Consider the following 26,009-nt stretch of genomic DNA (forward strand, 5'->3'; position numbering starts at 1 on the left):
CTTCCTTTTCATCCTCCTTTTAAGATAATCCTTTGCTACCAGCCACCATTTGTTTGCTTTGTGCTCTACAGGGGTTATTATTAAAAATTCATTATTGCTGCTGGAAATTTATCACGCCTCCCTCCCTCTCAAAACACCCACGCACATTTTCCCTCGCATGCTTCCCAGACAGAAGCAGCCGCAGTCTCAGCGGGCTGCTCTGCAAGCTCTCCAGCCACTAAAGCAAGAGCAGCGCGCGCCTCACCCCGCCAAACGGGCGGGCGCACGCGAGAAGCCCCGCCCCCCTCCCCAGATCGAGCGCGCGCGGGGAATCTCATGCTTCGCCTAATCGATTTGGCCTAAAGCGGCTTCCGTGAGCCGTCTGAAGTGCGCGTGTGTGAGCCGCAAAGTAACATGGCGGCCGCCAGTGGCTGCCTCTTCTTCTGCGCCCGCCCGATGCTGCGCTGGCTTTGCGGGGGGCTGGCCGCAGGGCCCAGGTCGCTCCTCGGGGTATCGGCTTATTCCACCGCCCTGGTTGTGGGGAGCGGGGGGCCCAGCCAGAGCAAAGGTGAGAGCCGGCCCCGGGAAGGGCGCTCGGGGCGGGGCCGCTGAACCCCCAGAGGTTCCATTGTAGGGATTCGAATTCTGGTCTCCAGGTCTCGCGCCACGCGTCTCTGCTGCGTGTTCTGTCCTGTCCTTGGGAAGGAAAACAATAAATGCAAAAAAACCCCAAAAGCTTAAATTCAGTAAACTACGATAAAGTTAAGTTTGTGCAGAACATACTTCAATATATTTGACTTTCTTTTCAGCGTGGTATTACCTCTGAATTCCCTGGGGCTATAATGCTTGGTTTGGGGGTAATCACCACTTGCTATTGATGTTACCTGGCAGGTGCTCAAATACTATAGGGATGGGTAGCAATAAAAAACCTTAAGAAGATCTTTTTGCAATTTGTCCAAAGCTATGGAAGTAGACTTTGTTATAGTTGTCATATCTTTGCTCTGATGTTGACTACTTTGGCTGTGAGCATGCCATATATTTGTCACTCTTGCTTCACAAATTGTCATCAGGATATACCAATTGTTAATAAGGTCGGATTTCCTAGTCATGAAACAAACTTTCTATGTGTTAGCTTCTATGCATGTAAATATCTACTGATGGGAGAGCAGATCTTTGTGGGCAGTACAGAAGACTAGTTCATCAGATACATATTACAAGGATTGATGCAGGTCACAAGATCTAATTCAGTCTTGCCATGAGTGGATAGAAATTAATTGTATTGGTGATACACTAGGGCTGAATTTGTCCTAACATTGTTAGAGTGCTTAAAGATCTGCTAAATTACGATTAGGGTATGATTTTATTTGCTATATTGATTTTAGCTCATAATTGTATTCTTGAAATATGAGCTTAAGAACATGAGGTTGGTGTTCCTTTTCGCCATTTTTTTAATTTAAATGTTCAAACAAGACTCTGAAAATGTACCAATATGAAAGATGGTTGGGCTGGGGAGGAAGTTAATAAGTGAGGTCCATGGTCAGTTTCATGTTGAGAAGTCATCTAGATGGCAGGTGTCTGGTAAGTTTGAAACTCCTTCCTCATTCTGGCAGCTCAAAGTGAAAACTCCTCTATCCTTCCCCACTTTCCTTGCCAGTACCCATTGCTGTGATGTGGGACAGGGTGTATGTGTGTAAAACTGACATTGTTTAGATTGTTGTAGGCAGTGTTATTGTAGCTATGTTGGTCTCAGGATATTAGATACACAAGGTGGGTGAAATAATATCTCTCACTTGAGCAGCTGCTGTTCATGAGAGAGATGAGCTTACACCAGACCTGAGGAAGAGACCTGTGTAAGCTTGTCTCTCACTAACAGAAGTTGGTCAAGTGAAAGATATTACCTCACCCATCTTGTCTCTCTAATTCTTCAGAGTTTCACAATTGCCAACCCAGAGGTGAAACTCAAGTGTCTTGTTCATTTTACTATGTTGCTCATAGCTTTCCTGAACAGCAACAGCAAAAGAACTAGAGCTGTGCTCAGACTCTGGAAGACAGCACTGTATTGATATACATTTGAAAGGTTATCTCTGCAAATGCATGGGCTCTGCATAAAGGCTAGAAATTTAACTCTTTAAAGGAGAGCTTCAATTCTGCAGAAACTGATGGCCTAAGTTGCTCTTTTCCACAGATAGCTTCCTTCCCACCGCTGGCAAGTGATGTGTGTGTGTGTGATATATATTTTTTTTTAATAGTCCTGATCTGAAAGCCAGTTCTCGTCACTGTTTTTTATCTAACTATAACAATTAATTCTGCAGGTTGGATTTACCATTTAGTTTTACCGTTGTCTTGAGATGCCATGGAATGATGAGGCAAAGTAAAAATTGTTGAATGTGCAAGTTTTTAGCAATGCTGCTTAAGTCTTACTGAAGATACTTGCACTGCTTTATCTTGCAGTTGCAGCCTCGAGAAGAAGCAGGACATCACCAATTGCAAGAAACAAAAGAGTGGTAAGAAATAAACATGTTTGCAACTACCTTATCTGCAAGACTCTGAAGAGTGTTTACTGCGTATTTTAGTAATTTGTCCATTAACCCTCCCTGTCCCAAGAAGCTTACAATCCAACCATAAGACAAAAGATGGATCCAGACAGTCATGGGAATACAAAGAAATGATGAGATGCTATTAGTCAGCATGATAGGCAGCGGTTTCAGCACACCAGCAACCTACCCGTTGTCAAGGCTTTTGTAGGCATCGTGGCAAAGAGTTTTAAGGAGGGATTTGAAGGAGAAAAATAAAATGGCTTTGCGTATGTTAGGGTAGGATGGATTAATTTAAATCAGTGACTTAAATTACCAGCTTTAATCGCGATTTAAATCAGCAAACAGGAAACTGAGATTTAAATTGTTTTTTTAGTTTTGTTTTGCATCTGTACTTTTTAGTTCTTTTCCTAAAGAAAGATTGATTCTCATTGGTTGGTAATCATTAAAACATGTTGACTTGGAACTAAATATAGCCTTGAAACTAAATTTGGTGTTTCTTTTTGTTAACCAGGAGGATATGCCATATCAATACACATTTATTTAAGTAGTCATAGCTTACATCTATTCAGAATTTTAATTTTTACTCACTAGATGAATCTTGTACTCATGACTTGTGTCAAGCTTTTTTTGAAAAATCAACTAAAATTGCACAAAACAGCATTTTAAAATTGTTTTTTAGTTAAATAAAACAACCTGAAATGTGCAGGATAAGAAAAAAGTTTATCAAAACATGAGTTTTGCATTTAAAACTAACTGATTTATTAAACAACATGTGAATTGAATGATTGTTTCTGGTCACCATTTTCCTTCAGAATTTTAGAACTAGTGGACCTCATCCTTGCACACTTAGTTTTTATGCATAGATTGGAAGAGGAAGACAAATTTTCCTACATTTTGAACTCCAGTTGGTTTCTTAACTTTGAATGAACTAGTAATTGAACAGAACTAGTCGAATAAACTAAAATGAAGAAAATATTTTTTTGCATCTGCAAAAGAGGCTACTTTTGTCAAAATCTGGTTTAACATTTCAACTAACTCTTGGTTACAGTTTAGTCCATGACTTCCACCAGTGCAGTGGTTTAACTTTCTTTAAGACTTTGGCAGAAAACATGTACTGCCTCATAACGTTGTTTAGTTTAATTAAATGATTTCAATAGGTTATAATAAACTTAGGCCTTAACATAGGTTGTTATAATTTCAAATGTAATTTTAAATAAGCTGATTTTAAAAAATAAACTTGTTTAATTTTAAAAATCTGATTTATTTACATATTACACATACACACATTTTTATCCATCCTGTTTTATAGAGAGTTCCTCCCAAGCATGAAAGGCAGCATGAGAGAGAAATTTTAGGTGCTTGCTTTGAAAATTTAGCAAGTGGGCAATGGAGGCTGGCATCATGGACCATTATAAGTTAAGAGTTGATCTTTAGACTCTGAGGGCAGGTCTGCACTGTGGAGGAAAGTGTCTAAGCTACACAAGTTCAGTTACGTTAGTAGGGTAACTCAAGTCGACATAGCTTAGATCTATTTACCGTGGGGTCCACACTATGCTATGTTGACGGGAGAGCGATCTGTGGTCGATTTAACCGGTCTTCACTGGTGGATTGATCGCTGCAACGTCGATCCACTGGCAAGTGGAGACAAGCCCTGAATGAGCGATGATAGGTAGTGGGGGTAAGCCATAAAGGGCTTTGAAAGTGTTTGGTGCAGTATAGAAAAGGCAGTCCGTGGAGGGATGTGGAGAGGGGTGATATGGTCAAAGTGACAGGGTAGGAAAATACAATTTGCAGCAGCATTCTGAATGGCTATTAGTGTGGGAAGATTGCATTTGTCAAGGCCAGAGAGAAAGAGGTTGCAGTAGTCAAGATGAGAGCCTGGATGGAGGTTTAATTGTGTGAATGGATGGGAAGGGATGTATCTTAGAGATGTTATGCTGAAGGACTCCATAAGACTTAGACATAGCCTGGATCTAAAGACGTAGAGAGAGTTGGTAATTGTACTGAAGCCAAACATTCCCAACTCCAGGTCCTCAGAGTTAAGGTAACATTTAAGAAATCCATATATGTTGAAGTGTGACCTTGATTTGAGTTTTCTGCATTTGCAATACTTGATTTTAGGATAATTACATCAACTATCATGGCTTTGACACTAAACTACTAATGCATACTCTCAACATTAAAAGAACAGGAGTACTTGTGGCACCTTAGAGACTAACCAATTTATTAGAGCATAAGCTTTTGTGGACTACAGCTCACTTCTTCATGGTATGCATCCGAAGAAGTGGGCTGTAGTCCACAAAAGCTTATGCTCTAATAAATTGGTTAGTCTCTAAGGTGCCACAAGTACTCCTGTTCTTTTTGCGGATACAGACTAACACGGCTGCTACTCTGAAACTCTCAACATTAACTCTGTCTGAGTGGGCGTTTTTGTCTGGGAATCTCCTGTGTGTGTGGCTTGTTTGTTTTTTAATAAACACATGGTCACTCGACAAGAAATCCAAAGGGAATGCATTATTTCTGATTATTTGAATGAAAATATATATACACGCACACTTTTAAGGACCGATTCAGTGCCACACCAAAGCAGCTAGAGCACAGCAACCAGTTAAGCTGAATCTACAGCTGCTTTGTAATAACAGAGCAGTGCAAAGTGGCCAAAACACTGATGAATCTGGCTCTAAACCAATTGACTTACTGGTTTAAAGGGTTGTGTTAGTAAGATATGTGGTATGTGCAGTGTCAAGGGATAGAGCTCAGTCTGAGGCCCAGTATGGCTGTGCTTTAAAAGTTCCCTGTCTTGGCTCCCTCATCAGTACTCTGTGCGCAGTGGAGATGAAACATCAGTGCCATGGGGGCCTTTCAAGCACTAAAACCCACGCTATATTTAAGTTGTTAAACCTTTCAAGAACAGTGACAGTTGTGCCAAGCAATCTACTAGTGAGAATGTTTGACACATCTCCATTCTCCCTCATACCACTGAATCATTACAACTAATAGTTGTAGAATGAAAACTATCTGTAGATTCCTGTGGTGATGGCTTAGGTTATCTCTGTAACATTGGCCCTGCTTGTATTACATGATCCAGTTTTTAATTACTTTTAAAAATCCCTAAACTAACAGATAATTCATTCTATGCTCAAAGAGTAAAGGTGTGAAGATGAGGCAGAATACATTGTATTTTTCTTACAAAACAAAGACAAACTCAGCCTTAACTGTGTGGAATCGTGACCAATGCCTCAATAATCCATTCAAAATACTGCTGCAAAGATCATTTTCTTGATTTACTACATCACCCTCTTTGTGTCCTTCTGCTTGCTTCCCTTCTGTACTGCATCAAACGTAATTTTTTTGGTCTTCACTTTTAAGGCTTTTCATGGGCTTTTTTCCTGCCCTACCTATCACTTCTTATGCTGTTGAGATCTAGAGTTCCATATCTGCTCTGTCAATTATGCCAGCCTACATCACCCACTTCTACTTAAATTTTTGAAACAAGTACCTTCATGGCTTTTTCCAAGCTGCCCTTTGTGCATGGAAAGAGCTCCCTGCAAACATTTGCAAAGCCACTTCATTGTTGGCCTTCAAATCTTCTAAAACTCTTCTCTGTCATGAGGTTGACACAGATGTGACCTCTGGGTTTTATGATGACCAGTATTCTCATTGTTATCCCATGCTCCTCATTCTGTTTGTATCCACATGTTTCATCTTTCCAGTAAAATAGTAAGCTCTTTGAGACAAGGGGTGGTCTCTTTGTTGTGTTTGTACAGTACCTGATACAATGGGGTCCTGATTCATGATTGGGACTCCTAAGGCACTACCACAGTACAAATAATACATAATAAATTCTAAACCAAGCCATGTTGGGGATATTATGGGCTAAAAAAGTTGTTGTTTTGTTCTGTTTTTTTAAATCAAGTGAACTTCAGTTAAATTTTCAAAATACCATAATTTTTTATTCTTGTTTTGTTGTTTGTTCTATTGTAATTTAGTTTACCTGCTTAGGCACTCTGAAAAATTCCACTTGGTGCTTATCTGCATCTTTAGGCATCTAAATACCTTTCAAAATCTGTCCCTCAGAGCTCACATTAAACATTACTTGGTCATCTCTATGAACTTATAACAAAACCATGGAAGACCAGACTTAACTTTCCTGATACTTCTAGAATACAAGGCGGGGGGGGGACGACACACTTTATTTATCATAAAGAAACCACAAAGGGCACAAGTCTCTCTTTTAAATTCCTTTGCATGTCCCCTTTGAACTTTTCCCAGAATGAAATAAGAAATGTGATATAGAATAGTGGTCTAAAATTTGGGTTTGACTCATCTTTATTTTTTACATTTGCAGATTTGAAACTTGCAGGCATGCGCGCAAGCACAAAATACCTCCGGGTAAAGAGAGAGACTTTCTTGTTGTGAACGTAGTTTTTTCTAGAACATCGTGAATGTAGTTTGGTTAAAATAAGATGTTCATATGATAGAATAAATGTTCTACAGTTGAAAAGGGATTTATTAAATACTTACTACAAAAGTATCTTTTCTTAAAACTCAATGACCTTAGCAAAAGGCATTCCTTGAAGTTACTGGCCTTAAGAAGATCCACGATAGCCAGCCAGTCAGTTATTCCTGAGAACACCGTTCACTTTGACTGTTACTGGTTTCATCTCTCACAATAACTGACCCCCACCTATTTTGTATCACTTCTAATTTCTTTAGCCTGAAGCTCCTAGAACTGAAAAGATGGCTGTTGATCAGGACTGGAGCAACGTTTATCCAACTGCAGCAGCATTTAATCCTTCTTCGGTGCCTCTTCCCATCAGAATGGGCTATCCTGTGAAGAGAGGAGTACCTCCACCGAAAGAAGGCAATTTGGAGCTTATAAAGGTAGGTGCATCACAATAGTCTTTATATAACTTAGTTTTATTCCAACTCTCAAAGACCAATGATTTGCAGTATGGCTTGATCAAAATGTTTTCTCCAGATAGCATTTCATACTTGATATATTTATATATACTTCATCCATTTATCACACAATATATTTAACATAATACAACTGTGCACCCAAGTAGCGAATGAAGATGAAGAGATTCAGTTCAGCTTTAATATCAGTTTACTGTGATCCCTTAAACTTTCACGTGTACAGGGTCTGGTCCTGGTGACTTGCTCTCATAACTTATTAATGAGACTTGTGCTGGGTCAGAGGTGAGAAGAGACACTTGTTTAATCCTCTCATTTGAATCTCCTATCACACACTTGGTCTAAAGACAATTAAATAGTGAAAGTAGTATTCTACTTTATACTACTTATTCTACTTATAAGTAGTCAGACTTTGTTTATTGAGCAAGTTATTGTCTGCTCACGGGAGTGCCTTCAATTTTAAATTCACACAGCAGTTTGTTTATAAGCAAACTAGGTTACTGAAAAATAATCAAATATTTTATTTCAGATCCCCAACTTTCTGCATCTGACTCCCCCAGCAATTAAGAAACACTGTACAGCTCTTAAAGGTGAGTTTTTGCCTTTTCTTTAAAACGGTCTCCTTGGAATTCTTAAGACACTTTAATAAGTAATTTAATTACACCACTGCGTGGTAGGATAAGAAGACCCAAATACAAAGCTTGCTGCTTGTCAGATTTCTTTCTCAATATTGTCCAGTACCATTTTTCTTTTGTCCCATTGATTGGTATGGAATCATATTTCACATAAGTCTATATATTCATGCTTCTTCAACTCTCAGGGAGTTCAGTTTTTTCCCCCAGAAAAGAGGCCGTTGGGAGGCTTAATGTGTTACTCTGGGTTGCGATGTATTCAATGTGCTGGTGAGATTGCTTTTCTCTTCTGTTAGGCTCAGCTAGTGTAGGGAAATGGATAACCTGATGTCTTCATGAGTATGGGGCTTGGATATGACTCAGTCCAGAGAAAACTACGGCCTGGTTTATATACAGTGTTTTGTACCAGTAAAACTGTTGGCTAGGACTGCATTTTGTTTTAAACTGATATAGGTTTTCTGGTACAACCCCCAATCTGGATGTAGTTATCAGTATAAATGTGCTTCTACCCCATTTAGAAGAGGAAGCTATACTGCTATACATTTATACTTGTGTAATTTCATCCACCCTGGGGTTGTACTGCTTTAACTGTAGCATTTTAGCTATACCAGTATAAGGCCTGAGGAAAGCAGCTGGAAGAGTTGAGAAAGATTGTATACATTCTCCAGCTGTGATTGCGCAGAAAACACAATTTAGTTGTATTAGATGTTTGGTTGTTCTTGGATGCCCAGGTAGTGATGGAGGCCAAGAGTGTGTTTTTCATCTGTGTCTTTTGAGAAGTGCAACCTATCTTCTTCCAGTGAAGATCTTGCAATAGTTATCCATGCCAATGTCCTCTCAAAATTAATTACTGTAATGTGTTCTGCTTGGTTCTACAACTTGAAATGGCTTGGAAATTAAAACTAATGATGAACGTAGCAGTCCCCTTCTTAGGTGGAGTTTCATGCCAGGGCACATTCTACTTGTGCTATAGAATCTCTGCTGTATGCCAGTAAGTTTCTAGGTGGAATTCAAAATGTTGGTTTTAATTTATAGATTCCTAAATAGCTTGAAACCTGGTTATTTGAGAGATCCACCTGTCTCTTCCATTCCTCTGAGATCAGTAAAGACATTTCACACGGGAGCCTCCTCCATACAGAAGAGGGATCTACTGGCAGTGTGTTTTCTGAGAGGAATTCTCTATTTTGAAATTCAGGGGTCTTCTATTTTGAAATTTGTTTTTCACCCTCTGCCCAATGCAACAGATCCACAATCTGTTAACTAGAGCTGGTCAGGAATTTTTTAGAAAAATGTCCATGTGCCAAAATAGACTTCAAAACAGAGTCAGGTTTGACAAATCTTCCAACTTCCCCCTCTTCCCCCCCCCCCCCCCCCCAAAAAAAAAAAAAGTTGAAGAAAAGCTTCAAAATTATTGAAACAAAACAATTTGGCTGACCCAAAAGGAAAAAAAAAATAGCTTTTTGGTTTTCAAATATTTTCAGAATTTTGACTTTTTTTTTCCTGATTTGAGATGGGAGGGGAAAAGACTTCTCAAATATAAGATATATAAATATAATAAAATTCTCAAATATTTGTGAGATGGGAAAAGTTTCCCACCCAACTCTATTAGCCTTTAGAGTATTCTGCAAAGCCCATCTTTTCTTCTGGATATCTGGAAAGGGTTCTTCCAGCATTAAGTTGATGAACTGATTTCAAAGTGAAGCAATATTGTTGTGATGGTGCTTGTAAACCAATAACCGCTTTATGTTTTCATTACGTAAGGGAATATGGTTTCCCTATAAATATACAAAAAATTCTTTAAAACTATAAATACAGGTAAGCGACAATTTTTTTAAAAAACTTGACTTTTGTATCCCTCAGATTTCTGCACTGAGTGGCCAACTCTATTGGACAGTGATGAGAAATGTGAGCAGCATTTTCCTATTGAAATTGAGACAGTAGATTATGTTTCAGCAGGACCATCTGTTCGTAATCCCAAAGCAAGAGTGGTGACTTTAAGAGTAAGTACTACATTTTAGTAAACAACAAAGGCATTTTTCAAGCTCTTTCAAGAAGTGTTGCAATTGAGCCTCAAATAAAAGGCAGTAGATTACTTTAAATATAGAGCAACATGTGGAAACTCCTTCATATTAGTATGACCTGTATCATATATAAGTGAAGAGCAGTTTAAAGTAAAGCCCAAGTGGCATGCTTCCTGTCCATTCAAACATTCTGTAAGGCAGACAGAGATACAGTTATTAGCCACATGAATTTATTTTAGAAACCAAAATGCCATCAAGCTTGATAAAGTCAAAGTCTTTGTTATTCCTTGGGTTACGGAATTTTATTTAAGTAATATCTAACCAATGACCGGCATTTTGTGGGCCTGGTATCTTCTAGGACTCCTTATTGCTTTTGCACTTTTTCATTTGTTTGCTATAACTGTAAGACTTATTATAATGAGAAACTTTATTATAATGAGTTAACTTGTGTTGTGGCCATAGGGATCTGTTTAACAGTTTTCTAATTAATCTGTCATGCTTTCTAATCTAATGTCATCAGGTTAATGTGCTCTGACTCGTGATGCTCATTATTAATTTGCTAGAATGTGATAGTAACAAAAGCTTGGATTGGAACTGTTCCCAAAAACAGAAATCTAGTCCTAGGAGTGCAGTCATTTCAGGTATTTTATTCTTTGTCTTCAAGGTGATTTACAAAGGGGAAAAGAGTTATAGTAAAACAGAAAATCTGTGATGATATAGTTTTTAATTCTGCTTGATATTTACCCCAGAAATGGCAGAATATAAAGTCATACCTGGCTTTGCTGGAGGACTAGAGCATTTGGGTGATAGCTTACTTAGCTAGAATAGAAAGGGCAAAGTGAGTCATTATCAGAGAGCTTTAATTCACCTGTCGAGAGTTTAATATTCAGGAGTTCACGGAGACAAAACTCTTCTGTTTTATGAGTTAAGCCATGGAAAGCAGGTATCCTGTCCTAGGGATGTGAAAACAGTGTAATCCTTGTTGGGGCCAGGGTGGCAGAAATAGTGTTACTTTTTCCTCTACTATTTTATTTTGGGTAAAAATAATGTTTAAAAAACTGTTCAATTATCTCAGTGGTCTTAATATAGTTATGACTTTGTTAATATTCCAGGACCTACAACTACATTAAAATGGAATTAAGGTTGTGAATAATGGGGTGGGGATGGGATTACAAATATTCCAGAGGTGTTGTAATTATTATCCCAAAAATAAAGCATTACAACACTTCTGGATTTTTTTCATATGTAAGGTAGAGATGCACAGTTAAGGCATGCATATAACCTTAGCTCTACCTTGTAGTGACATCCTGCAATAGCCATATGATTATGATTAAAGCATTTCAGTGTTTGTGGTCCAAGATCAGATTAAATTGATTTTTAAAGATGTATTTGACTTTTTGTATTTTTCCCCTTGTGTTGCCAATGCAAGGGAGAGTTAAGTTTTTATTGCATGCCTTAAGTGTGCATTTCTTACGCTAATATCTTTGGATTTCTGCAGTACAACTGCTAACTCTCAATTTCCTGGGTTTGTAATGGTTTTAGGATAATTAAAGTTACTGAAATCTACTTGTAAGCTTAACTGCATTATAACTTAATTTTTTTGTCTTGGAATCTTTATAATTGAAAATGTCATACATGAACACTAAACAGGGAACACTACCTTGTGATGTAGTATTGACATTAAATAATTTTTAAAACTTTAGTTTGAGGGCAGATTCCAATACACCAAAGCTGTGCAAAGCAGATAGCTGGGGGTACTGGTGAATTTGGCTCTTAATTTGCAGTTAATTTGACCTACTTGTGTAGAGGGCTGAATTAATCAGACAGGTGGTATGTGAGGAAGTGGGGGAGAGGGGAACAGGGATAACCCAATCCCAGTGTCTTTTTGCTTTAAGGTTAGCACTGATGCCCAAGCTAGTATGTGGAAATGGAAGCTTTTAGAGAGCAGCGACAGATGGGCTAAGTAATCGACCAGTGAGAACTCTTGACGCATGTCCAGTCCCCCTCATATGACTAACTCTTTACAACGAGTAGAATTGTTATATGCAAATTAGCAATACAGGAACAGTGGTGACTGGTGGTTACAACCCTATCTGTGGCCTATTATAATTACAAAAATATTAGATACAATTATAACAACCATGGTTATAGCTATGGGCAAGATAAGATTTCAGATAAGTTTAACTGTATGGATGTCTTATTCCGACAAAGAAAAGACTGAGAGGGATGCTAAATTTCTTGAATGACCCTAACAGACTTGATTATTCATTCTGTACTCAAAGTTGTAATGTTGGGGAGGCTACACTGTGTTTCATACATAACAAGGAGGTGGTGGAAATGGAACTCAAGCTTAACTATGGAGAGTCAAGACCCAGTGCCTTTAGTATAAATTAACTTCCCTTGGGGTGGCAGGTCTTTGAGATGCATGAGAAGGGGTATATTTGGTTTTGGAATCTTAAAGGCTTGTGTGTACTTTTTGGGTTTGGGGTGGAGGGGCTTTGAGGTTGGAAAAGTGGTAGTAAGGGCATTGGACCCTGGCTACCTCAACCGTGGTATCTCCATTTTCTATGGTTGGGGTGATGAGGATTGGCTTGAATTCTCTCTGAATGAGAGATGTGTGGGCTTTAATGGGGGTAATGGAGGGAAATTCTCAATGGTAAGGAAGTACCTGTAGAAGTGTTGTCCGTTCATCTGTCTTCTCCCTCCCTGTGTGTGGGATTACATCATTTGTTAGATGGCTTTTGCAGCTTGCCCTGCAGACTGATACTTGGGCATCTGACTCTGGTGACTGCTTACTTTGGAGTGCTGACAGTTTGGGAGATCCAGATGTCTATGTGCAGATTAAAACTGTAGTGGTTTCATAGGAAATGGAAATGAACGCGGGTAGTAAATTAGCAGTACTCAAGCCTGTGTAACATTGCACTTCTAATAACCCCATTTACCAGTCATGATGTGGTAGTGCTAGCCTCTGCTGCGTGTAGAAATGGGGCTTCAACGGAAGCAGTCTCCCTTGATAAGTGGGAGGAACAGTCTTCCTGACAGTGGTGGGAAGAAGGCTGGGGACTGCCTTATTTTCATGCGTTTGTCTAGCCTGGATGGTGGGTGTCTGCTAACCCTTCATTGCAACAGGCCGGGGTGTGGTAGCAGCTGTCATTCCTACAGGAATAGTTAAATGCTCAGTATTCCTGCTGTGGATCCAGGTTTCTCCATAAGTCTATCAAAACTGTTTGTTTTATTTTTTTTCCCCCCTTTTTCTTTTTTCCTTTTAGTTGTCCAGTGGCTAGTTGGCAATATGAAACTTCAGAGTCCTAAATAATGCAGTTTTCTCAGGGTCTGATTTTATTCTTAAAATCTTAGCCTCGGTGTTCATGTTCATGTCTTTGCAGGGGGAGGAGGGCTGTTTTTATTCTTATTTTTATTCTTGCATTTTAAACAAGGTAATTGTGAAATTGAAACACTCTAGTCCAAAATCTTAAAAATGAAATCTATTTTTTAATTTTTTATTTATTTATTAAAGAATAGGTTTAGCATTTTGCTACACTTTAGATTTTTGGAAATGTAAATGGCCTTAAATCTCAGTTCTTTCCAGTGATTATTTTTGTTGACATCAGAATCCAAATACTTAGTAGTGATGCAGATCTGATGGTAACTGACAGCATTCTATCTATTATAACATATAGAGGTTCTGGGGTTGTGAAATATAATGCAGAAAATGGCTTTTGATTAACTCTCTTTATTTTTGTGGAATGAACTTAGTGCTATTGAAGAGCACTGTATTAACAGGCCTACAGAGATTGTCATTTTTCAGCCTGATCTTGAGAATCGCCTTTGTGGCTGAGATATTAGCCCTTTGTCTGAGCCCCAACCCTCCTCCCACCCCCCCCCCCCCCCCCCCCAACAGTGAGCTCTGTTGTAGTGGCTGTTGTATGATAAGGATGGGTCCCGTTAAAAACTTCAGAAGACCACCAAGTTCTATAATTCTATAGAAGAGCCATCAGATTATGCTAACTTTGAATAATGGTTCACTTCACCTCTGAGCTATCTAGTTTTTTTCCCCCCTTACCTGCCCATTAGATACAAATGTAGCAACTTGTGAATTGGAACTGAATTTGATTGGTCAGTGACTAACAATTTTGTACTTTACAATTAAGTAAAGTCCTGTCTAGCTGAAATGTGTGTCCTCTGATATTAGCATGTGATATGGTGTTTATAGGGCAGCATGTGGATATTTAATAGTATTCAACCAAAAAAAAGAGAGTAAAAATGAAACAGCCAGCCATATGGGCTTATAAGCACTAATGATCATACCCCAGACCTCATTAATGAATTCTGATTTTAGTCTTCTCTGATTAATCCTTTGACAACATAATCTGCCTGGTGTGGGTGGGGAGGTGGGGGGAGATTTCACGGTGGAAAGCAGATGACATTAGGTCAAACAGTGACTGAGATTCTGTCATGAATTTGCAGGTATTTGCTGCAACAGTCTCCATTGTGCCATGGAATAAAGAAACCTCTGTTGATGTGTAAATTTAAATACCGTATTTTCCGGCGTATAAGACGACTGGGCGTATAAGACAACCCCCAACTTTTCCAGTTAAAATATAGAGTTTGGGATATACTCGCTGTATAAGACTACCCCTCTTCCAACGCACACCAAATAAAAATTAAAAAAACATCAGATTTTATTTCAATATGGTAATTTTAATTCAAATGCTTATGACATGCAGGTACTTAGCAGGAAAACTGTCACTTATAAACATAAGGCTGTTTGTCATCAAACATGTAAACATAAAACAGTGCAAGTGGATTAAACTTTTCCTAATTCACTCTAAAGCTGAAAGGAAGGATAAGACAATAAACCCATGGGAGCTGCCATGCTGTTTGTTTTCTAAGCTGTCAACCAAACTGGAACTGATGATGATAGGAGGAAGATAACAAACAATAGAGAGAGAGCAAGTGCCGGGCAAGTTCCTGGCGAGTTAGCAACGCCCATCATATCTGCAGGCTACGGTATTTTTACAGGTTTTGTTGGCGTGACAGTTTCCCTTTAAAAGCCTTCAAAATCCTCCTGTTCGTCATCTGATATCGTAAGTACATCAATGACATCTTGTGATACATTTGTAAGGCAGTCATCGTATGGATCGAATTCCGTATCAGATGGTGTGGTCTCAGCTTTGGCTTCCTCTTCATCTTGCCACAAGTAGTCGTCCTCCATACCATCTAATGAATTTGATATGCCACACTTCTTGAAAGACTTGATTACTGTTTCTGCATCAATATAATTCCAGGCTTTTATAACAAACTTGCACAAAACATCCAACTGTGGAGCACGCATGTTTCCTCCTTTTGTGAATGACTTTTCGCCGCTAACCATCCATTCATTCCACTGTTCTCGAATGCAATCTTTAAATGGCTTGTTTAGGCACACATCCAGTGGCTGTACCAATGATGTCAATCCTGCAGGAATAACTGCCCTATCTGTGTTTAGTCTTGCAAGCCTTTGCTTGGTGCTGGGAGTTAAATGAGCCCTGAACATATCCCACACCAGTAGACTACATTTTTGAATAAGTCCACCTGGTCGCCTGCTCCATACATTATCAAGCCATAGCTTTACCCCTTCTTCATCCATCCAGCCTTTTTCATTCACATGTACAAAACAACCAACAGGGAACTTGAGTTTCGGCATTGTTTTTCTTTTAAAAATAATCATTGGTCTCAGTTTGGCGCCATCAGTTGTGCATCCTAGTACCACTGTAAAACTGGACTTCTCGTGTCCTGTTTTAATTAAAATTGTTTTTTCACCTTTTTGATGGACAGTTTTATTTCCAACCATATCAAAATTCATTGGAGTTTCATCCATATTTCCAATACTAAACGCATAGCCATGTTTAGTGCGCTGTTGTATTACGTATCGATGGAAACTATTTACTTTGCTATCAAGATCTGCAGGTAATTTTTGGGCAATTTTCGTCTTTTGCCTCAGTACCATATTATGCCTTCCCATGAATCTAGTACACTCGGATACAGTGGCCTTAAATCTCTTGCTGTGATCTGGGTTAGATTTGGCCCACTGAAGTGCAAACAAACATATTTTATTTCGTGTCACTACATAACCGTTTTGGCGATGCTCATTCACCATGTCTGCTACATGTTTTTCGAGTTCTGGCCAATGTGGGGTGCCTCTTCTTAATGCACACTTACCCCTTGGAATACTCTTTAATGCTTTTTCATTTGCTTTCCAGTCCCGAACCATCTTTTCTGTTACTCCATACTGTCTTGCAGCAGCGCAGTTATTATGTTCCATAGCAAAGCTTACAACTTTAAGTTTGAAACTGGCTTCATATTTCTTTCTTCTTGCTGGTGGAGCCATGATGGGGTTTTGACTGTTGGACATTTGTATACTGTACTTTATGTGCTGGTGCTATACTGTATGAACAGGTACAGATACTGGTGCTGTACTGTATATGGTACCCAGTATACAACAACCAGCCAATCACGGCAAGCGATGTACCTTACCGGCGATTGGCTGGTTGTTGTATACAAAGCCTGCTTGGATTGGTCAGCTCTCCCTGCCTGCCCAGCCCTCCCTGTCTCCAAGACTATCAGCGGTAGTGCAAACACGCCTCTTTCACCCGTCTGGCTCGTCCTTGTATCCTATTACCTCCTTCTCTGCCTCTCCGATCTCGCACATGCGCACCTGCGCCGCTTCACTGCAGTCCTCAGGAGCGAGATCTGAAAGGCAGAGAAGGAGGTACGGTAATAGGATACAAGGGCAGGCCAGACGGGTGAAAGAGGCGTGTTTTTCTGGGCACAGCGCCGCTCTATCTCTTTTTTTTCCATATCCCGGGCGTCCCAGACGCCTGCAGCTTGCTCCGCCCTTCACTTACACCTTCCCGGTGAGGCGCCCCCTCACCTCGTCATCGGGACCGCGTTAAGTCACTTCTTTCCACGAATCCTGGTGAGTGGATTTTCTTCTACCGTACTTGTACAGCGCCGCCCTTGCTGCTTTCATACGGTCGCCGCATACGGCGGGGATGCGGCTGCGGCCGTTTTTGAGCTCCCCCCACCATATGCAGCGACCGCAGATTCTCCAGTCCAGCTCGGAAGTTTCAGCACCCGCCCTATAAGACGACCCCCGACTTTTGAGAAGATTTTCCTGGGTTAAAAAGTCGTCTTATACGCCAGAAAATACAGTAAAACAAAAGTGCAGAATTGTATTGTTTTTTGAAGAAGAAAATTGTAGAGGCTCTTTAATATCTTAATTTGCCCCCCACATTTTTTGTTCCCTCCTCCTCCAATGCACTTGCTTGGGTCTAATCTCAAATAGGAATCTTGTCAGCTATTAGTCTAACCTAATGTTATAGGACTGAAAAAATAATCCGCTGTCATTTTACATCATCCACTATTAATGATACTATGTTTTATAAACATTAACTATCATAAAACAGTGTGGAGCAGTCTGTTTGATAATTGGAAACAGTAAAATTAATATCCTGCTTGAACTAGCTAACTGCATAAATGTCTGTCATAGTAACATGGCCCTGGATGAGCAGAAATAAAAATGAAATCTTTTAACTTCCTGTAACATAAACTGAGCAGACAGTTAAATATTGCTTATGGAACATAGTAATATGAGAATGCTATAAAGGTGTTTGTCATGAGTTTGGGATAATTACACTATGCACATGCGAGTATAACAGATACTGATACCCCACAACTATAGTATGAAAAGTACTGCTATGTTACAATGGAAGAATGCATTGTTGGTACATAAGAGCTAATGCCTGAGATCTGAGTTGGTGGTTTTCACTATGTACCAGGAGGTTCTGTTAAAGCAAGTTAGATAGCATACATAGGCACTGTAAAATCATGACTAACATGTTTGTTTGTCACCCAGTCGCTGAAACTATTCAGCGCTCATAGCATAATCTGTTCATATAGCTTTCTGCAGCACTGACCCAGTCTTAAAAGAAATATTTGACAAAGAATGATTGCCAAAATTTTAGCCACAAAATACTTAATTGGAGACGGTCATTCAAAAATACACGTTAAAACTTGCAGTAGAAATGTCCTCTCTTAACTGTTTTAAATGGTGGCTTAGGGAAGGGTTTTTATTGTTGAAGCTTTAATGAAAAGTTAAACTACTTAGAACTTTGGTTTCTAAGATCTCATTCAGTCTGCTCTTTATAGACCACAACGATCCAGTGGAAAATCTTGAGAGTAGAAGTATTTACTCATTACTTTTTTTTTAATGTGCTCTGTGATGGTATAACCATTCGCCTGGAAGAGATTCCATTTTTAAATGGTGTTGAACATACATGAGACTCACTCTTGCAGACACTGATGTCTGTCTTACATGGAGCCAGAGCTCTCAAGTGTACTGAATCTTGTGCGACATCTGAATTTAGGGTGAATTAGGCTGCCTGTTCAACAATAGGAGGAAATTCTCATCCCCTCCCCCCGCCTCCCCCCGTACTGTAAGCAAGAGACAGAATTCACATCTTACATCTACTGACTGCTTTTTATATTTCCATACACTTACACAGCCCTTATTAGTAAAACCTCATATCCTGATACTAAAAGGTAGTCAAGATCCCCTTCTTACAAATAACTTTACAGAGAGAGCATAAGGAAATTGCAGGCAGTACTGAGATTAAAGCTCTCTTCCACTCAAATTGCCTTTCAGACTGAATGTGCTAGATATGTGTTTTGGTTATCCAATCTCCAGTCACTGCACCACATTCCTCTCCTGAAGCAAGAGTGAGAACTCAATATGTCTGATCTCCAAAATTCTAATGCTTGCCTAGTAAGTAGTTTTGTAACCCACAGACTGTGTGAGATGAGTCCCCATCTAGTGGCTAGTCCACATGGAGGTCAGCATTTGCTAAAGGTTTGTAGTGGGATCTGAAGGTCCAGGTTTCAAATTCATGTGGAGGGAATTTACAGTTGCATGTGACGATGTGTTTTGTAGTTTTCTTTCTAGAAACTGGTTAATGTAGTTAATAGACAGAACTTGGTTTAAAACAGAGCTTACAGTTTAAAATAAAATCTATAAATTGTGGTGTGACATGCAACAAAACACAGGTAAACCACATTTAGGTCATTTGTCAAACATTTTGATTGTGATGTCACATGCTATCAGACTTCCATTTTCTCTGTAAGCCTGTCTCCTCTACACATTGCTAAAATTATAGAAATCGTTCTTACATAGTCTGGACATAGAGGAAAACAGACTTCCACAATAGCATTGCCATATTTTCTTAAATCATAAGACCTCCAGAACAGGTAACATAGCTTTTGTGTATTTGTAAAAGGTTACGTGAAGTGAGTGCTGTGACATTTTTAGTGCTACTTCCTAACTTCCTTGTCCCTTTTTTCCCCTTGTTGGTTAAAGACATATATTCCAAGTTCTGTGCCTCAGCCATTTTTGAGTCATTAATTTAATCCTACTCCTTATTAATCTAGTACATTTTTCATGAAGTTTGTTAAAGCCTCCTAATTCTTTTAGCCCTTTAGCTAGCATTGACTCAGGGCTAGTCTACACTAGAATCGCTACAGCGACAAGCTGTAGTGCTGCTAGTGCAGATGCTCTATGCCAACAGGAGGGAGCTCTCCTGTCGGCATAATTACTCCACCTCCCCAAGCGCTGGTGGCTATGTCAGTGGGAGAGCTTCTCCCCCCCAACATAGAACTGTCCACACTGGCGCTTAGGTCTAAGGGGGTGGCTTTTTTCACACCCCGGAGCAACTTGAGTTATACCAAAGTAAGCGCGAGTGTGTACAAGCCCTCAGTCTGGGGGTTTTGTCTGCCTTTTCTTGACAAACCCCTTCCTTCCCTTCCTCCCTTTGACTGGGGGGGGGTTGTTAACAGGCCACTTCACCTTGAATGGTCCCTTGAGATATGTGTCAACTACTTATACTAAACAATCTGTCTCATCTTGTATTTATCTGTGACGCTGAGACTGTCTACTTTACAGCGGCACAGCTGCACCGATGCTGCTGTGCCCCTATAGCGCTTCTGGTGAAGATGCTTTAAGACGATACGAGAGAGATCTCGTCTCTGCTTAATAACTCCTGCCTCTGCAAGAGGTGGTAGCTATGTCTGCTGCAGAAGCTGGCCACACCAATGTGTAGGTTGGTATAACTTTGTTGCTTCGGGGTATGGATTAGTCACACCTCTGAGCGATGTAAGTTATACAGAAGTAATTTGTAGTGTAGACATTGTAGTTTCCCAGACCTGAAAAAAAGCTCTGTGTGAGCTTGAAAGCGTCTGTCTCTCACCAACAGAAGTTGGTGCAATAAAAGATATTACTTCACCCACCTTGTCTCTCTAATATCCTGGGACCAACACAGCTACAACAGCACTGCATCTTCTTTAATTGTCAGAGCACATTCTGGTACTCTTAGTGTACAGAAGCAGGGTCCATGTGGCCAGTTAATGCACAGCAGGCTAGAGCACCATAGATTTATAATCCAGCTTGCTGCACACAGTCACCTCATGGACAAGCCCTAATTCTGATCTTTGAACAGTTCCTCAAAGAGCTACATCGGCCGCTGCTTGTTCCTTGCATTGTTCCTTTTCAGAGGAATTAGTCCATTGCTGGTTAGCAGTAATGCCTTTTAGAATTCCTCAACTGCCTTTCACACTGGTGGATTCTAATATGTCCTCCCATCGCTCCTCAACAAAAATTTGTCATCCTGAAATCTAATATCCTTGTACAGGTGCATTCTGTGAATCCATTATTTGCTAAAGTGAATTCAAGTAGTTTATAGCCACTAGTACCAGTTTATCATTCTTTCTTGGGTTCTGTATATAATAAGTAGATTCAGGTTGATTTCCTCTTAGCTGGATTCTTCTGCTTGTGCATTGTAAAGCTATTTTCTATGCATCTAAGGACTATAGGCTTGATGCAGGAACTACTGTGGAAAACTCTGTGGCCTGTGTTAAACAGCCTATATGGTCAGTATCATCTCTTCTAGCCATAATATCTATGAATATTTTTGATACATGCTTGTATTTGTCAGTTGGGTAATAAAAATCCCCCAATAAGTGTTGTGGTATTTTGGAGTGCATCCTTTTTAGTGTTGTCCTGTTTTTTAGACACTTAGGACAAGCATCTTTGAAATATGAGTAGTAATCCTAGTGATCTGCAAAAGATACCTGTTGTTTTTTCTGCATCTGGATAAAAGGAGAGACTGACAAATTCACCCCAAAACTCTTTGTTCTCAAATGGTTCCTTGTCTATATTTTAAATATTTTTGACAAGTAATGCTTTTAAAGAGATTTCTGTGAGTGCACATATCTCAATTCCTGGCTTTTAATTCTTCAGTAAAAGATAGTGTCTAATTCTAAAAACATCTTGTGTGTGTATGTGGATTGGATCTGCAAAAGAACTAAAGATGTTTTCTCTTGTACTTAAAGGTTAAGCTTTCCAAATTGAACTTGGATGACCATGCAAAGAAGAAGCTCATTAAACTTGTAGGAGAACGGTACTGCAAGGATACAGATATGCTTACCATTACAACAGACAGGTATGGTAACACAAGAAAAATGTCTGTAGCATTGGCCCTATTGGAAAGTAGTGAGGGCCTGTTGCACTATGTCAATTTGTCTTACTAAATTCATGTCCCTTTCTGAACTAAAATCTACTGATTAAAGGCAATTACAAGTATTCAGTTTGCAACTATATGTTTGTAATGGAAAATCTTAAGTATCACCAGGTGCTGGAGAAATGCATATTTGTAAATCATTATTTTAAAATTATGTTTAGAAATGTGAGACAATTGGATTATATGAATTTTACCAACACTAGAAAGAGCATCAGGCAGAAAACTAAAAGGGCTTTGTTCCAAACAAAGATCTCTTCAAAACTCATCTATTTATAGGTCACTAATCATTGTAGTTATTTATAGTTACATTTCAGCATTGTAGTTACTTATAGCTTTCAGAGTAGCAGCCATGTTAGTCTGTATCCGCAAAAAGAACAGGAGTACTTGTGGCACCTTAGAGACTAACAAATTTATTAGAGCATAAGCTTTTGTGAAGAAGTGGGCAGTAGCCCACGAAAGCTTATGCTCTAATAAATTTTAGTCTCTAAGGTGCCACAAGTACTCCTGTTCTTTTTATAGTTATTTATAGTTACATTTCAGCTCCCTGGAGGAGCCTGTTTTTTGTGTCTCACTGCGGCATTTAAGAGGATAATCCAAATATGAAGTTGTTTGTTTATAAACCAAAATATCCTACAAATTCAGAATTTAATTCAGTTATGGGGTAAAATCTGTTGATATATACATGTTAGTGTTTGTAAAGCACTACCAATATAAAAACACTAACTAGGTAATCTTCAGAACACTTATGCACATCAGCAGTATTATCCTCATTTTACAGCTGGGGAAATTAAGACACTGAGTGTTGCTCAGGGTTCCATAGCAAATTACTAGAGCCAAGTTCAGAGCTTCAGAGTTCTGGCTTCCAGTCCCATTTTCAGTCCACTTGATCATATTACTTTTACTTACACTTACACACACACACACCATTTCTTTTTTTAAAGGTATCTTTCAGTGGAAAACTACATAACTGAAGTTAAAATAAACAGAAGGTGTAACTTTTTGGTCACAGGCCTTTGTATTCCAAGTTGTTAACAAATTGACTATCTGTTACAACTATTATTTAATACAATTTTGTAAACGTCTTTACTGAAACTGACTGTGTAGGTTATTTGATATTGGTAGCAAAATGTTAACTTGAGGTCCCTTCTGCCAGTCTGCAATGGTTTCTGTAATGGAAATTAACAATCTCATATTGGATTTTGAAAGAATAAGACTATAACCTTTATCTTGGCAATGTTAATTTTTAACCTCTTAATAAAACAGATTCTAATGTCCAAGGCTTTGAAGGAAAGCTTTTGCTCCATCTACAAGGCCTTCTACATTGGCCTAAGGTACACTATTCAAACTGGTGTTTGTAAAGTGCTGTGAGGTATCTTGAGCATGAAATGTACTAGAGCAAGTTACACTCAGTTCACTTAAGGGATCTTCCTTTGTGGAAAGAGTATGGGCAAAAAGTCTTGGGGCTCTTTTTCCCCCCCCTCCTTTTTGTGACTGTTGGTTCCATCATGATTCTTAATCGTTTAGATGGATGCTAAAAGTGGTTCCGTTGAGCGCAATCTCTCCTACTTTCTTCAGTTACACAACTTAGTTAATGGTAAAGGGTTGTGTTTGCGTGAAATTGAAACAGCAAAGTAAAGACTTGTCTAGATAAGATTTTTGCCTTTGAGTTCAAGCAGCAGTTCTTTGAGTGATTGTAGACATGTATTCCACTCAGATGTGCACATGCTTCTCGCACTAAAGCCAGAGAACTTTGCCTAGCAGTGCCTGTAGAAGTGGTACTCATGTCTTCTCACCCCTTAGCCTATTTAAGGTCCTCTCACCTCCCTAGACTATTTAAGGGCTGTGCCACTCTGACCCCTTCAGCTCAAGCTTTGTTGTATTTTATTGTATATAGTTAATAGTTGGTCAGTATTGTTTAGCAATACCCCTAGGTTTAATTTGTAGTAGTTGTTATTTAGGATAGATAGTTACCCTGGGTAACTCCCTCATTTGGGGTTTATACATTCTGTCGTATGAGGTGGATATTCCCAATAGCGACCCTCCACATGTGCTATTTGTTATGCCTGGGAGAAGAGCATGTTATAGAAAGGTGCTCCATCTGCAAAGTGTTTCAAAAGGAAATGCAGGTGGAGCATTCCATGAGGCCCACTTTGGCCCCGGGGATGTCCACAGATCATCCAGCTCCATGCTCTTCTTCGGAGCCGACACAAGATGCTTCTCTGGGTTCGAAGTCCACTGCTTCCCTTAGTCCTCTGAGAAAGAGTTCCCACAAGACTGACTGACAGACCATTCCAGTAGGTCAGAGATTTTTCTTCATCTTCCAAGAGGGGGGCTGACCAGCACCATGATTCCTCCAGTATATCGGATGGAGTTGGGTCGCCTAACTGCTCACTGGTACTGTGCCAAGATCAGTTGGACACTGTGCTGTTGAGATCAGCACCAACTATCTCTGTGCCATTGGCCTAGCAGACAGCATCAGATGTACTCTGCTTCTCTGTTCCTGATTCCCCAATAATTCAGGCGCATTCCGCTGCCATGGCATCTGCTGCTTCTGCAGTACTCTTGGCATCATCTGGTCCCAGAGTTATCTCGTTCATCAGTATTGTATACCACACTGCCTAATGCAGTAGGGATGGGGCCTCTGGCCTAGTATGTACTAGCCACCTTGACCCTTATTCCCAGTTGCCCACTTGGAATTCTTGGGATGTTCCTTGGTGTATAAGATCCTGTTCTTCAAAGTAATCCAGAGGAAGGTTGCCGATTCTGGCTAAAATTTATCTTCCTGAGCCATCTCTAATTACAAGTACAGTCTGAGGTAATTCCTCCTGAGCTGGGCCTGATGCTCTCATGCAGGAGCCTCCAGTGGCCCCATCCCCTTCTACTTCCTGCTCACCTGATGACTCTCTGATACTGGACTGTTCTTCACCTGTGCCTGAGGATTTTAAGTTATACCAGGACCTCCTGAGGCACATGGCTTCCACCTTGGGCATTTAAGCTGAGTTTGTGCAGAATACGCCTAAATTGCTGGATATTCTCAAGTCGTTAGCTCCATGGAGGGTAGCTTTCCTGATAAATGAAGCTCTCTTGGCGCCTACCAAGTCCTTGTGGAATATCCCAGCTTCATTACCACCTACAGCAAAGCTCTCTGGGAAAGTGTTATGTTCCTTTGCAGGGCTTCGAATGTTTCTGTTCCCATCCAGTTCATAGCTCGCTCATGGTAACAGCATTAATGACAGATCATGACACGGGAGATGTAAGTCCACCACCAGGGACAAAGAATCTAAGAAGATGGACTTGATAGGGAGAAAAATGTACACAACTTCATGATTACTACTGCGTGTTGCAAATCGGCAGGCACTGTTATCTAAATATGATTTCATCAATTGTCACTATGTTCAAACTCACAGCGAAGTTGCCAGAAGTGCCCACTTAAGGCTTTACAGCTTTCGTTGCAGAAGGTCATCTGGTAGGCAAAGCTTTGCTGCTGTCAGCCCTGGATCAGTCATAGACTTCTTCCAGAGCGATGGGATCAGCTGTGACTATGAGAAGGGCCTCATGGTTGCGAATTCCAGAAGATCTCCTGATGTTCAGCAGAGCATAGTAGACTTAGCTTTTGATGATTGGCTTTTGTTTTAGTAGAAAACTGATGAGACTTTACATTCTTTGCAGGACTCTCGGGCTACTTTGTTGGGGGTTTATACCTGTGACAAAGTAAGGAATTTTCTTAATGGTTTGCATGAATACTGTGTGTGTCTGTTTCCCTGTGTGCTGCATGTTTAATGAGGTGGTGGGAGAGGGTGTTTGTTGTTGCAGAGGAGGTGTGACCTCACTTAGCAGTCAGGGCTCTGGATAATGACCTGGAGATTGGGCACCCTAGCAACTGGTGACCGGAAGGCTCACCCCATCTTGGAAGTCAACCAGTTCAGACCAGTGGGGGAACAAATGGGGGGGAGGAATAGCTCAGTGGTTTGAGCATTGGCCTGCTAAACCCAGGGTTGTGAATTCAATCCTTGAGGGGGCCATTTAGGGATCTGGGGCAAAAATCTGTCTGGGGATTGGTCCTGCTTTGAGCAGAGGGTTGGACTAGATGACCTCCTGAGATCCCTTCCAATCCTGTTTTTTTAAAAAAAAAGGGGACAAGAGAGGGGGCCCAGATGGCATCTTTACCTGGGACCAAAGACAAAGGACGGAGGAGGGGCTGTTGGAGAAGGTGATGAAGGATGATGGGCTGGAAGGAGGGGGCGGCTGGACTGGGGACTGAGAGAGCAGCCTGAGCCCATTGGGACTGGGGGCAGACCCAGATAGACTGTGGAC

The 26,009-nt window shown here is 40.1% G+C and overlaps 1 protein-coding gene across 1 annotated transcript in view; it reads left to right on the top strand.

The window, feature by feature from the left end:
- Positions 1–369: 369 nt before the first annotated feature.
- MRPS35 (mitochondrial ribosomal protein S35) overlaps positions 370–26,009 on the top strand; it is a 51,254-nt gene continuing 25,614 nt past the window's right edge. Inside the window, exons 1-6 of the mRNA XM_054038762.1 lie at positions 370–547; positions 2,431–2,483; positions 7,233–7,400; positions 7,963–8,023; positions 9,926–10,065; positions 21,508–21,617. Of these exons, the coding sequence (XP_053894737.1) occupies positions 394–547; positions 2,431–2,483; positions 7,233–7,400; positions 7,963–8,023; positions 9,926–10,065; positions 21,508–21,617 (686 nt within the window). The 5' untranslated portion in view covers positions 370–393. The remainder of the gene's footprint in view (positions 548–2,430; positions 2,484–7,232; positions 7,401–7,962; positions 8,024–9,925; positions 10,066–21,507; positions 21,618–26,009) is intronic.

This window comes from Malaclemys terrapin, chromosome 1 (assembly GCF_027887155.1).
Source record: "Malaclemys terrapin pileata isolate rMalTer1 chromosome 1, rMalTer1.hap1, whole genome shotgun sequence".
NCBI lineage: Eukaryota > Metazoa > Chordata > Testudines > Emydidae > Malaclemys > Malaclemys terrapin.